The 15,065-nt window shown below is 45.7% G+C and overlaps 1 protein-coding gene across 1 annotated transcript in view; it reads left to right on the top strand.

The window, feature by feature from the left end:
• The window catches only part of LOC121879921 (partner of bursicon-like), a 23,573-nt gene extending 9,128 nt beyond the window's left edge, over positions 1-14,445 (top strand). The window contains exon 3 of the mRNA XM_042386731.1: positions 13,252-14,445. Within this exon, the coding sequence (XP_042242665.1) occupies positions 13,252-13,419 (168 nt within the window). The 3' untranslated portion in view covers positions 13,420-14,445. The remainder of the gene's footprint in view (positions 1-13,251) is intronic.
• Positions 14,446-15,065: the final 620 nt, after the last annotated feature.

Raw genomic sequence — 15,065 nt, 5'->3', positions numbered from 1 at the left:
GGGAGAGACCTTCGCCAACAGAGGCACACTACACTCTGACCAACACCAAAAATCGTCATCAGTTTTATAGTCGGTCTCAGCTCCTACCCCCCCAACCTCTCAACCCCTCCTTCCACCCCTCTTCTTGATTCTCCCCCTCCTTCGCCGCCCTTCCTTCTCCTCCTCTTCTGCTTGAGTGTCCCTCCTAGGCCTCCTCCTCCTCCTCCTATACTTAATTCCTCCCCCTCACCACCCACCCACCCTCATCTTCTTAATTCCTCCCCCTCACCACCTCTACCTCCCTCACCAATCTCTACCTCTCCTCCCATTCTCCCTCACCACCTTTACCTCCCCAACCCGACCTCTCTCCTGATCACTATTATTCACTGATAACACAACTCTGACCTCACCAGTACTTGATACTGACTCGTGTTATGTTGTATTTTATTCTCCCGCTGAATCATCCTCACTTTCTCCCACGATAAGTTCAACACGCACCACAACTACACCACAACAGACAGACGCCACAACAGACAGACGCCACAACAGACAGACGCCACAACAGACGCCACAACAGACAGTACGGTACATCGTCAAAACCAATTCTCACTTGTATCTAGGAAGCAAACTTTACTCTGTACAGCTGATAACCTAACCTAACCTGACCTGACCTGACCTGAACTAACCCACCCTAACCTAACCTAACCCCTCGCGCTATGACCGTCCGAATGAATCTGAGAATTTGGCGAAAACTCTTGGTTAAAAGTTGTGAAAGACGTGACGTAACGCCCATGTCCGGTCAGTTGGACTTCTTCTCCTAGGATGAACGACACGCACACACACACACACACACACACACACACACACACACACACACATAAGATTCAGTTTAAGAAAAAGGTCAATAATATGCTTGTGAATCTGAGCGACTTCCATCCTAGGAACAACAAGTGAGTGATGGTCAGCGCTGGAGGGGGGAAGATGAGGCGGCCAGGTGGTGGTGGTGGGAGGGAACGGTAGGGGAGGAAGGGGGTTGGATAGGTGGAGGAGGAGGGAGGGGGAAGTATCAAGCGTTGTCCGTAAGTGATGGTCAAGAGAGGGGGAGGGGGAACCATCCTGCCACTGTCTACAGATAAACCAAAATAAACTTCAACTCTCGTTACTTCACTACTGAACGTCTCTATTATCGTCTCTTATTATCGGGTATTCACTGTATCGGGTATTCACTGTATCGGGTATTCACTGTATCGCATCACTGTATCGGGTATTCACTGTATCGGGTATTCACTGTATCGGGTATTCACCGTATCGGGTATTCACTGTATCGGGTATTCAATTGTATCGGTATTCAATTCACGTATTCACTGTATCGGGTATTCACTGTGGGTATTCATTATCGGGTATTCACTGTATCGGGTATTCACTGTATCGGGTATTCACTGTATCGGGTATTCACTGTAACGGGTATTCACTGTATCGGGTATTCACTGTATCGGGTATTCACTGTATCAGTATTCACTGTATCGGGTATTCACTGTATCGGGTATTCACTGTATCGGGTATTCACTGTATCGGGTATTCACTGTATCGGGTATTCACTGTATCGGATATTCACTGTATCGGATATTCACTGTATCGGATATTCACTGTATCGGGTATTCACTGTATCGGGTATTCACTGTATCGGGTATTCACTGTATCGGGTATTCACTGTATCGGGTATTCACGTGTATGGGCAGGAGTCAAGGTCGTGCCCCAACCCAGTCAACCAATCACATTAGATGAAAGGTCTCCGTGTCAGCCAATGGTATACAAGCAGTGTCTGAGTACGAACCAATCACATGCCTGCCAGTGGATTCCCAGGTAGGGGGCGGGGGGGTGTTGGTTATAAAGGATATTTGGAATTTTTGTTGATTCCTGATTTCATTCATCGTCACACACACACAACACACACAGACGGACGGACGGATGGGCGAATAAACAGACAGACAGACAGACAGAGAGAATTAATATACTCCCCCTCAACCTTTTCGCTTGAGGGTGTGGGGTGTGGGGGGGTGAGGAGGGAGGGGAGGGTCACATTGTTGTAATTAGGTGGTCCAGCTCACCTGACGACACCTGGTTCACGTCAGCCTGACCAAGGAGGAGGGTGAGAACGTGGGCAGGTGAGGGGGGGTGAGGAATGGGCAGGTGAGGTATGGGGGTGAGGAACGTGGGCAGGTGAGGTATGGGGGTGAGAACGTGGGCAGGTGAGGTATGGGGGTGAGGAACGTGGGCAGGTGGAGGTATGGGGGTGAGGAACGTGGGCAGGTGAGGTATGGGGGTGAGGAACGTGGGCAGGTGAGGTATGGGGTGAGGAACGTGGGCAGGGAGGTATGGGGGTGAGGAACGTGGGCAGGAGGTGATGGGGTGAGGAACGTGGGCAGGTGAGGTATGGGGGTGAGGAACGTGGGCAGGTGAGGAAGTGGGGTGAGGAACGTGGGCAGGTGAGGTATGGGGTGAGGAACGTGGGCAGGTGGAGGTAAGAGGAACGTGGGTGGTGAGGTAGGGGTGAGGAACGTGGGCAGGTGAGGGTGGGGTGAGGAACGGGGCAGGTGAGGTGTAAGGGGGTGAGGAACGGGGCAGGAGGTGAAGGGGTGAGGAACGGGCAGGTGGAGGTGGGGGGGTGAGGAATGGGAGGTGAGGTATGGGGGTGAGGAACGGGAGGTGAGGTATGGGGTGAGGAACTGGGCAGGTGGAGGTATGGGGGGTGAGGAACGTGGGCAGGTGAGGTAGGGGGTGAGGAACGTGGGCAGGTGAGGTATGAGGGTAAGGGGTTAAGGTAAAGGAGGTGGGCAGCTGTTGGGTATGTATGTACTTACAACAGGACCTGAGGTGGTGGTAGTGGTGGTGGTAGTGGTAGTAATGGTGGTGATGAGAGAGAGAGAAAAAAAAAACACACACACTACAGCATTTTCACTACCCTTCCAGCCCCATCCCACACCTGATTTCCCCACGCCCCACGCCCCACCCAGCCCCACGCCCACGCCCCCACACCTGAGTTCCCACACCCCACACCTGAGTTCCCACGCCCCCACACCTGAGTTCCCACACCCCCACACCTGAGTTCCCACGCCCACACACATGAGTTCCCACGCCCCCACACATGAGTTCCCACGCCCCCACATCTGAGTTCCACGCCCCACACCTGAGTTCCCACACCCCCACACCTGAGTTCCCACGCCCACTCCCACGCCCCCCCACACCTGAGTTCCCACGCCCACACACATGAGCCCACACCTGAGTTCCCACGCCCACACACCTGAGTTCCCACGCCCCCACACCGAGTTCCCACACCCCCACACCTGAGTCCCACGCCTCCACACCTGAGTTCCCACGCCCCACACCTGAGTTCCCACACCCCCACACACCCATTCCCACGCCCCACACCTGAGTTCCCACGCCCCCACACCTGAGTTCCCACGCCTCCACACCTGAGCTCCCACGCCCCCACACCTGAGTTCCCCACACCCCACACCTGTGTAGGATATGGCAGAGATCATTTAGCTGTCTTGGGTGGTAACATTTCAACTGTGAGAATCAGTAAACACTAACATAAAGGGACTTTGTGAACAGGTAGTGTGGTGTAGTGTGTGTGGTGGTAGGTGTGTGGTGTGTGGTGGTGTAGTGTAGTGTAGTGTAGTGTGGTGTAGTGTAGTGTGGTGTAGTGTCCGTCCACTTTCACTATACAAGTCCCACCTCCATAAATCGCTCTACTCAGCACTACAGCTAAGGCTACCTGGGATGTCTCCTACCTGGGGCATCTCCTACCTGGGGTATCTCCTACCTGGGGTATCTCCTACCTGGGGCATCTCCTACCTGGGGTATCTCCTGGGGTATCTCCTACCTACCACTGTCCCTCGTTATTGTCCCTCTTCTGTTAAAAATATATAAATCAGGAATAAAACATGAATTATACCGACTATTGTACACAAATAAAATCATTATCTTAGTGAATAAACAAAACAAATTTATCAACAGCTTCGGGGGCAGGTGACACACTCTTGCCAACCAATGAGCCCTTGTTTATCGTCAACCGGGGGGGAGGGGAGAGGGGTAGGGAGGTGAGGGTGGGGAGGGTAGAGGGGTGGGGAGGGTAGAGTGGGTGGTGGGGGAGGGATTATTTTTTGTAGGATATTAGAATTTTTTTTTTTTTTTTTTACATTGTTAATGTTTTCGTCAGAGGTGTGTGTGTGTGTGTGTGTGTGTGTGTGTGTGTGTGTGTGTGTGTGTGTGTGTGTGTGTGTGTTTAAAGGATTTTCATCTGTTTACGTGGCGGGTTAGTGGGGGTCAAGGCGACAAGGACGAGCCCTTCCTTCCTTCTTTCCTTCCTTCCTTCTCCTTCTTCTTTCTTCTTCCTTCCTTCCCCTCCTCCCGCCGCACCAATATCATAACTCAATTAACAACCCTCCTCCTCCCTCTCCTCCTTCCTCCTCCTTCCTTCCCTCTCCTTCCTTCCCTCCCCAATCCTTCCCTCCTTCCATCCTCCCAAAGAGTTATTCGTTAAAAAATCTAAAAACACACATAGGTGTGTGTGTGTGTGTGTGTGTGGATCAATGTCAAACTAGTGGAATTTCTTCATAAACATTTTTTTAATCTTGCACGTCATCACACACACACACACACACACACACACACACACACACACACACACACACACACACACACACAGGTATTATCATGCAAATTACCACACCTACAACGAGAATAGGCCTTCATTAGAACAAGCATAACAACCTCACTATAACGGACTTCTATTTAACGTACTACATACAGTCCGCTAAATAGAGGTATTATTGTATTGCTTAATATTAATCCACTGTTAAGGAGTATGTATTAGGTGTGCACGACAAACTAGGTCTATCAGTGTAGTTTATTATTATTATTATTATTATTATTATTATTATTATTATTATTATGATGCCCAGTTAAGTATATAAACCCTTTCATCATCATCATCATCATCATCATCATCATCATCATCATCACTACCAATCATCATCATCACCATCATCATCATCATCATCATCATCATCATCATCAATCATCATCAATCATCATCGAGCCTGGATACAGTGAGTACCTCTCCCGATCCTGCCTACACCCCCTCCCCTCCCCATCCAACCTCACCACCACTACCACCACTACCACTACCACTACCACCACCACTACCACCAGTAATAATCAATTTTTACCATTCCTAAAAAACATTTTTTTATGTTTAGATTTGTATTCCGAAAAAGTACTTAATATTTACTAACAATAGAAATTTCTTCGTTGGTTAGGTTAGGTTAGGTTTGTTGGCTGGACTGGGCTGCTGGGTCGGGTCGGGTTGGGTCACTGCGCAATAGGCGTTGAGTAGAAAGCTAAATGCGCAGTACACTTTTGCGGAAAATGCGCAAATATCCACGACTGAGGGGCTAACTACGCAGTGTGTCAAAGATACATTTTTTGGGGCGCAGTTGACACCGTGTAGCCTACCACCACGCGCACTTAACCTAACCTAACCTAACCACTACCTGCACTAACCACTCATGTGATGGTCGTTCACAGAGGGCCATTAACCATCCATGGGCGCCATTAACCATCCATGAGCGCCATTATCCATCCAGGAGCGCCATTATCCATCCATGAGCGCCATTAACCATCCAGGAGCGCCATTAACCATCCAAGAGCGCCATAAACCAGGATGTTTACCTCACACACGTTACCTGAAGGGTCAATTGGATGCCAAAAAAAAAAAACCAAGTGTCCAAAGATAATAAATTTCAGAGTTGAGTTAAGAGTTACGAGAGAAGACCCTTAGTTGTTGGTAAGGGCCTCTTGGTGTGTGTGTGTGTGTGTGTGTGTGTGTGTGTGCGTGTGTGTGTGTGTTGCAAGTCAATAATGTGCAAGTTCTGTGAGGTAGCTGCTATATGACACGTTCTTTCGATTTTAACCTGAAAATTAGACACCTGAGATTATTTCAATTAAAGACTAACCACCCTAACACTAAATTACCTGAACCTAACCTAACCTAAATCCCCCATGGAGCGTTAGGTTAAATTAGGTTAGGTTAGAAAGGGGAGGATTTAGGTTAGAAACAGTTGCCAGATATTAACCAAGTATTCAATGATTTCTGACCACAGGTGTACATTAACAACTGTCACCACCAACCTTGAGACAGCCTCATCAATAACCTTTCCTCATCTCAATACACCTCGTCAAATACTACAAAAAATATATTAAAATTTACAAGTTTTTTTTTTCCACAATGGCACGTGATGACCTTGGTGGCATGGGTCGTTTAAGCAGCAGCATCTTACGTAAAACACTGAACAAGGTGAACCAGTCAGTGTAAACTCAGTACCTCGTAATACAAAACTTCCAGGCCAATATACTGTACCAATACCATCATTAACACTGACCAAACTCAAGTCTACAATGGATCAGTATAAGATATCTTCTTTCTTATACACAGGAAACAAATGAAAAACTACTAAAATCAGCAAAAACTTCAGGAGAAATAATTAAAATGTACAGAAAAAAATAATAATAACGAGATACTTTAGTCATATAATTAAGGATGTGGAGATAATAAGAAAAATATTAATGAATTGAGGGGCAGAGGAAGGTAGACACTGAGATGATTGAATGAAATTAAAAACTGAGTCCACATTATTGCCACGTGTGATCACCCTGCACCCCCCCCCCCACCCACGTCTCAGCCCCCCACCCACGTCTCAATTCCCCACCCACGTCTCACCCCCACCCACGTCTCAATTCCCCCACCCACGTCCCAATTCCACCCACGTCTCACCACCACCCACGTCTCAATTTCCACCCACGTCTCACCCCCACCCACGTCTCACCACCACCCACACGGTAAAAGACGTCATCTGTATGGTTAGCAATAATAACTAGACAAACTGGTTTTTAATGATTGTTTACAAGAAGTAGTTTGGGGCGTAAATTATTATTATTATTATTATTTTTTATATAATTGAAGTATTATTATTATTTGTGTGTGTGTGTGTGTGGGTGTGTGTGTAAGAGGTATAATCGTTAAAAAGTCTTGAGATAGTTAGATGCCATTTTCCCGTCGCCAGTTATTAGTAGTAGTTTTAAATTAGAGAGTTAAGAGATTTTAACTTTTTTTGTCATACGAGAAAATAGATAAAATAATAAAATTTAAGATGGTCATAACTCTTGGGGATTTGTTCTCCTCCTTTGAGTACTTAACAACAACAACAATAATAATAATAATAATAAAAATAATCAACAACAATAATAATAATAAATAATAATAACAATAATAATTAGGAGTATATCTTCTCGTCGTGGTCTATATAGAGAGGTGGTCACTATAAACGGTGGTTGGTATATCGCGTGTCATATCATATACCAGGTACAGCGGCGGCCGGACCTTGAACACTATTTTATTACCAGTCTCCATATATTACCACAGGGTTATTAACACTTTCATTATAGTCTTTAATATATATGTAGAATTCAAATTTGTTTCTTATATTTTAAGTGAAGTTTGTATTCTCCCACTCCACACACACCACTCATTGCCCACTCCACACCCCACTCACTGCCTACTCCACACCACACAGTTTACCTCCCACCCCACAGTATACCTCCCACCCCACAGTATACCTCCCACTCCACACACCCACTCACTGCCCACTCCACACCCCACTCACCGCCCACTCCACACCCACTCACTGCCTCTTACTCTACAAACATCTCCACAAGGTATTTTCTCCCCTGCCACACCTTTATTGACAAACCACACACGAAAGTCCTGGTCCACTACTGTGTGTGTGTGTGGGTGTGTGTGGGTGGGTGTGGGTGTGTGTGTGTGTGTGTGTGGAGGAAGACAAAAGAGGGTAAGACGAGAGAAGAAATATTGAGAGAAGACAGGAAGAAATAAAATCCCTAGAATATCCTTAAAATTCCCAGAAACCCCCCAGAAAATCCCCCAGAATACATAGAATATCCAGAAAATCCCCCAGAATATCCAGAAAATCCCCCAGAATATCCAGAAATTCCCCAAAATACCCCCAGAAAATCCCCCAAAATCCCTAGAATATCCTTAAAATCCCCAGAAAGTCGTATAAAACCCGGATGAATTAAAGTACAGAAAAAACCAACTTAATCTCAGCTCGTGACAGTAATGACCCTCAAGTAACAACACCAATACAGTAATTACAGAGATATTAATTAAGTCAAGATATAAATATAAAAAAAACCATTAAACCCGCATAAAAAAAACCAGGGGCGTGTTTTAAAATGGTTCCCACGTTCACACCACCACCGTCCTTCCCACACCATCTCCATCCTTCCCACACCACCACCACCACCGTCCTTCCCACACCATCTCCACCCTTCCCACACCACCACCGTCGCCCTTCCCACGCCCACACACAACCAGAGGAAAGACAGCCCAACAGGTAATCCTCTTCCCCGTGTTGTAGAAGCTGGGTACCTAACCAAACCGGTCCTTCCCTCCCCCCCACCACGCCCAGCCCCCTCCCACCCCTTCCCCACCACGCCCAGCCCCCTCCTTTACCTTCCTCACCCCCAATATTTACCTCACTATCCTCCTCACTATCCTCCTCACGCCCTAAGAATGAATTAAAATATTAACTCATCACTTAATACACGTGAATAATGGATGAAGAATGTGACCTTACCTTAGTTACCTGTGAGGATAATGTACTACGGGAGAGAGGAGCCAGGTGAGCGGGAGTAGGTGAGTGGTTTCAAGGTTAGACACACCGACTACCACTTTCGTTTTCTGAGTTATACCCGTTTTCCTGGTCCCCCCCTGTGTGCGTATGTGTGTGTGTGTGTGTGTGTGTGTGTGTTACCATGTGGGTATTTATACGCTTGACTGTTCGTTAGGGCCGGCACTGCATTCGACCGCCTTTAATTCCCCAAACTGTAAAATCAGGGACCCATTCACAGCTCTCTCTCTCTCCCTCCCTCTCCTCCTTCTTAAGTATTGGTGAGATAAGATTAAGTTAAGATGGGTTAAGTAAGATTAGGTTAGGTTAGGGGTTAAATGTTAACTGGGAGGTGGGAGTTGGTCGCTCCAGGTAACAACACTAGACACGGGTCACAAACTGTATCTTAGCAACAGATAACACTGCTATGACTCCCTAATGGTGACTGCAGCACAACACTGACATCCTGCAGGTGTGGTCTGTTGGCCTTGATGAAGTATACCTGTACCTCCTCTTAATGAGTCTACAGCACCTGTACCCTCCCTACCTACCTGTCCTAGCTCCCCCCTCCCTCTCTCTACCTCCTCTTTAACTCTACCTGCCTGTCCTTCCTCTACCTCCCACCATCCTTAACCTCTACCCTCCTTCCCTTCCTACCTCACTCCCTCCCTCCCTCCTGCCCTTCCTACCTCACTCCCTCCCTCCCTCCCTCCTGCCCTACACGTATGGCTGACCACCAGGCACAGGAGGTGGTGGGCCCCGCTAGTGCTGTGATCTCCATAGTAAGTGTACAGTCAGTCCGTCTGTCTATCTGGGTTAATTATTACGTGTTACTGGGATAGTGACTCCCCGCCTTACCCAGCCAGGATGTATCACAGGGGTTAGTATGTTAGTATGACTGCCTTACTGGTGATGTGTGAGCGTGTCTGACTCACTCACCTACACTATACAGACGATTCAACAGACTTCCATAACTAGAGACGTTTTCTTTTGTCCAGTGATAGTGAAGAATTAAATAAATTGTGTACGAAGAGTTGAGAATCATTTACGTGGTCAATAAGAGCCCCGCCGGGATAACGGGGTAATAATTTCAGACCGTGGGGCGGGGCGGGGCCACATGGGGTATAACAGGGTGGTGGTGGTGGTCGGTAACAGTATACAAGAGGGAGATGTAACCTGACTTTGTGTGGCCTCTGCTGACCTCCCGCTGATGTACGAGGCCACTCAAGACCTTCCTCAGACAATCACCCTCACACGGCAGTACACCTCCACACAGGCAACGTCACTCAATTACTTGGGTTTACTCAGGTGTGTCCCGGATTGAATGCTCTACGATTATACTATGTCCACATCGTCTATTAAGTCTACAACAACAATCGGTACTGTAGCGAGCGGGTGGGCGGGCGGGCGGGCGGGCGGCTCCACAACAAAAATTCAGGGCTGTGTACTGTAGACTAACATGACATCTTAATCTGACCCTGAACTTATCCAGGTAAAACATATTGGAAGGCTCAGGTAAAGTTGGTGTAAAGTTTAAGTGTGGCGACGTCATCGTTCTTGTGTAGCCACTCAACCTAAGTGCATTCCTCCTCCTCTCCTGAACCACGAACCTAACCTAAACAAACCTAACCTACATACATATGGTTCAACAAGCTACAGGTGAGTGCCGGGGCCTGGGAACTGAGCAGACCCGCTGGTGGCCACAACAACAAGCAGTCTCTCCCCCCTCCCCTCCCCCGGCCTCTCGCAAAATCACCCCAAAAAATTCATAGATCATTTTTAGCAACTTGTATTAATATTAAGTCTATGGAAGGTATTTATTCTGTACAAAACTATAGTAAAAATATAAGGAGATTAAAAAGCCAAATATTGTCCCCACCTGTCGCTACGGGCCTCAGTACACAAGTGTCATATAAATTAAAACCTCGAAAGATTTAGAAAGAAAAAAGTAATACAGATATAAATATTTACAAGGCTCCCAAGTAGGTTTAGATAGAGACATTCTTAAAGAGTATCTAGACACGGGTTAGCGAGGGTCCAATAATAATAATACCAACAGCATTTAAAAAAAAGTTTGTGTTATAATCCTCGTGACGGAGATGTAAAAAATAATAAAAATAAAAATAAATAAATACCTGTGTTGCGTTAATTAAAAAGGTGTGTGTGTATGTAGGGGGGTGAGGCACACATGAGATCCTGGGGGGTGGGGGGTGTGGGGGGAGGGTGTGTGGGGGAGGTTTATCATCATCATCATCAATAAGATTAGCATCACCAAAATGATCATCTCCTGACCAGCATCACCACTCACCTCACCTGTCCGGGTCAAGGGGACACGGAGATGAGGATGATGGGGGGAGAAGGAGGAGAGGGGAGGATAAGAGGAATAGGCATAAGAAAGAGAAGAATTAAAAAGACGAAGATAAGGAAATCGTGAGATAATAGAAGACTGTGTGTGTGTGTGTATGTGTGTGTGTGTGTGTGTGTGTTACTATATAGTCATTCGATCTTATCACTTACCACCATCTTTAACCCTTATCTCTTATCTCCTCTTCTTATTCCTCCTCATCCATCATCCTCCTATCCACTTCTTGCTTTCCTTCCCTGTTTACGTCTTCTCTCCACTTCCCTTCCTCATCCATACCCGCCTTTCCATATTTTTCCTCTCTATCTCTGTTCCTTTCAACCTCTCTTTACTCTCTTCTCCTTGTCTCTCTTCTCTACTTTCATCCTCACCCTTCTCTACTTTCATCCTCACCATCCTCTCCCCTCCATCCTCCCCCTCACCCCTATCTTCTCCCCTCCCTCACCATCCTCTCCCCTCCCCCTCACCATCCTCTCCCCTCACCCCCCCCACCTCTCACCAGGCGCCATCCTCTCCTTCATCCGGTTAACATCAGACAGCTTCTCCTCCTCTGCCCTCTCCTCCCTCCCTCCCTCTCCCCACACAAACCGGACCTCTCTACCCGTAAACTAACAGATACTGATCGTGTGTATCAGTGAGGAGAGAGGAGGAAGAGGGAGAGAGGAGGGAGAGGGAGGAGGAGGAGGAGGGAGGGAGGGAGGGAGGGGAGGAGAGGAGGGAGGAAGGGATTTATAGTAGTCATTACAGTCACTGCAACACCTCCTCGTGACAACACCTGACACCCCATCAAGATAAACACAACGATAAGCCGTACACGCTGGGGTTGTCACGATACTGCTGTTGTGTTAGTGCTGGACCTGACCTAACCTAACCTAACCTGACCTAACCTAACCTAACCTGACCTGACCTGACCTGACCTAACCTAACCTGACCTGACCTAACCTAACCATAATACAAGATAATTAATACCTTAAAACCCTCTCCTTTCCTCCTCCTTTTCCACTCAATACCCCCCACTCCCCCCTCTCTTTCCCCCTCCACACACACACACATAGTGGCGTTACAGGATACAGTGGTAGGATATGGTGAAGGAAACAGGTGTGAGACGAGAAGTGAGGCAGGACAGGTATGTGAGGACCAAGGGTTAATGACCACACAAACTACAGTACCTACCTGACGAGACTCACCTGTGTACTGTAGCTACCTGACCTCCTGAGAGAGAGAGAGAGAGAGAGAGAGAGAGAGAGAGAGACCTTCCCCCTTGGCTGCTAGTGTCATTCCTTCATGTCTGAGTTCTTCCCCAACAGTACTTTCCTGATAGACCTCTCGCTAACCTAACCTAACCAAACCTAACCCAACTAACCTAACCTAACCTAACCTAACCTAACCAAACCAAACCAAACCAAACCAAACCAAACCCTCCTAACCTAACCAAACCTAACCTAACCAAACCAAACGTAACCTAACGTAACCTAACCTAACGTAACCAAACCTAACCATCAGACTACAAGGGGGGGGGCTTTCTAAACATGAATCCAGACATCGCTATACCATCCAGATCCTGACCTTTTGCATGGAGTTGTTTCCCTTCTCTCTCACCTTTGTTTCCACACTACACCTTCAGGCAGTCCTCGGTGTGACCCTTCATGGTGTCCGTTGCTCCGTCTTTAGTATGTCTCTTGACCACCTGATGTATTTAATAACATTATGTGTATGTATGGTGAACTGTATTACCTGCAAAGAGGAGGAGGAAGGGAAGCAGAAAGAGAAGAGGAAGGAGAAGAAAGAAAGAAAGGAGGAACGAGGAGGAGGAAGGAGAGATCTCATACAGGAACTCACATGATAAATCCCCCCTACACCCTCTCCCCCAGGTATAAAGGTGACACACACCAGATCTAACCTAATTTAACCTGACAATCAAAGCTACACCTAACCTGATAACCTTATTAAACCAAAATTAACCAAACAACCAAAATTATGTTATTGTGTTTGAACCTAGTTTTTTTTTTCATATTTATCTGTATAATTGTTTTTACCTCATGTGTTCTCCATTATCTCCCTATCTTCTCTCATTTATATCCTATAGTATCCATTATCTCCCTATCTTCTCTCATTCAACATTATCTCATGGGACTTCTCGGTGTTATGTACCACCAGGACTGTCGCTGTTGCCGGGAGACACACCTCAGGGCTAGGGAGGTCACACTAACTCACTGCTATGATGCTGACGGCAACAGACTCACCGGGGACCGAGGCACACTAGTCATCAAACTACGAGAACCTGCTGATTGTCAGTGCTTCAAGTGTGGCGATTCTACACGATAGTTAGCTACATTTTTACCTAATTACCTACCTATATACCCCCCTCCCTTACTCACTCCCTGACCAGCTAACTGACCGTATAGTTCACCATGATCTTTTTAAATTCCTGACGCTAATAAATATCCCGAAAATTCCTGATCCCTACCATATGGAATCAATCTACAATTAACACCCACACCTACTACCACTACCATCAACACTTAGTACTTTACACGGTTGCATTTCTATACAAGACTCTACTGTGAATAGCTGAGAGTGTTGCACCGTCTACTATATCTATATATATTTTTCAATGTTATATTCCACACAGCTGAATTTTCCACCTACACGTCGAAAAGCAAGATTTATTATGGAGTGTCAGGTTGATATTTGACTGATTAACTAACAGATTGAATGATTGAGAACTGCATCAATTAGTTCACTGATTATTAGAATTATTAATTATATCATTGACTGAGAATACCGCATCTGTTGGTTGAGTTGTGACTATGCTAACTGCCCCCACCCCCACGACACTACTCCACCAATTCAGTCAAGTACAGTTGTTACTGATGCTACTGAACTACTGAACGCTGCTGCTGTTACTACTTGACGGAGTGTGCATATCAAAATATATCCACATATTAATTAGCTATATATTAAAGGACAGGTTATATATACACTGTTTAGATATTATTGAATAGTTTTACGCTTACCTGTATTGTAGTGGATAAAGGACTTAGCTTAATGGAAATGTAAAAAATATATAATGTTTAATGTTTAAGAATAAGTATACACCTCCAATGTTGAGAAATGTATTGAGAAAAATGCCTCCATGACTAACAATTAAAGAAACAATACTGCTACTGCCTCACACCTATTAACAACTGCTGCTGACCACCCATTGACCTGAGAATTAATGTTAATATAGTGGTGAGTGTTGTCAAAGCATTAAAAAAGGAGGAACAAGAATATTTTGATGTTGCTTGTAGCTATTTTAATGTACACACGTTCATAATGTATCGATATAATATAAAGTTTAATATAAAAGTCTAGTCTTAATACCATATTTATCTTCTGAACCGTTTATTTTAATCATGTGAAGATGATGTTAGAGTTTAATCTTACTATGTTTGTGCTATGTCAGTATGTATGTTTAACAGTGTTTATATAATATTTTCCGGAATTACTTAATGTTTAGATAAATGTCACGTATTTGGTGATGTTTGGGGAAACGTTTTAGCCATTTATTTCCCCACTAAGAACTATATAACTATACTACATCAATCTTCTATGTGTGGGGACTCTGTATATAGAGTGTGGCAAACATTACGACCCACTGATATAAACCATGAATTATTTAGCCAGTGGTTTTTTTTTTGTCATCAACCTCTACATTAAGGATTGGTAAAGGTAGAGAGTATATTATTGTTTGATGATTTGTTTATACATATTGAGGATATGACTGATAGCCCAAGATTAAACGCCATATCATATGACGTTTAATCAGAGTTGCCAACTTAGCGACTTTGTAACTAGATCTAGAGCTTTTTGTTTTTTTCAAGAGACATTTTAGAGCGATTTGCGACTCTAGAAATATCCTCAGAAATCTAGCGACTTTCTGGATACTTTTGGACTGTCCATGAAAACTCAGTTTTCCTAATTTCGAG

The sequence above is a fragment of the Homarus americanus genome, unplaced genomic scaffold (genome assembly GCF_018991925.1).
Source record: "Homarus americanus isolate GMGI-L3 unplaced genomic scaffold, GMGI_Hamer_2.0 scaffold29478, whole genome shotgun sequence".
NCBI classification, from domain to species: Eukaryota; Metazoa; Arthropoda; class Malacostraca; order Decapoda; family Nephropidae; genus Homarus; species Homarus americanus.
This window is presented reverse-complemented; position numbering and strand designations above follow the sequence as displayed.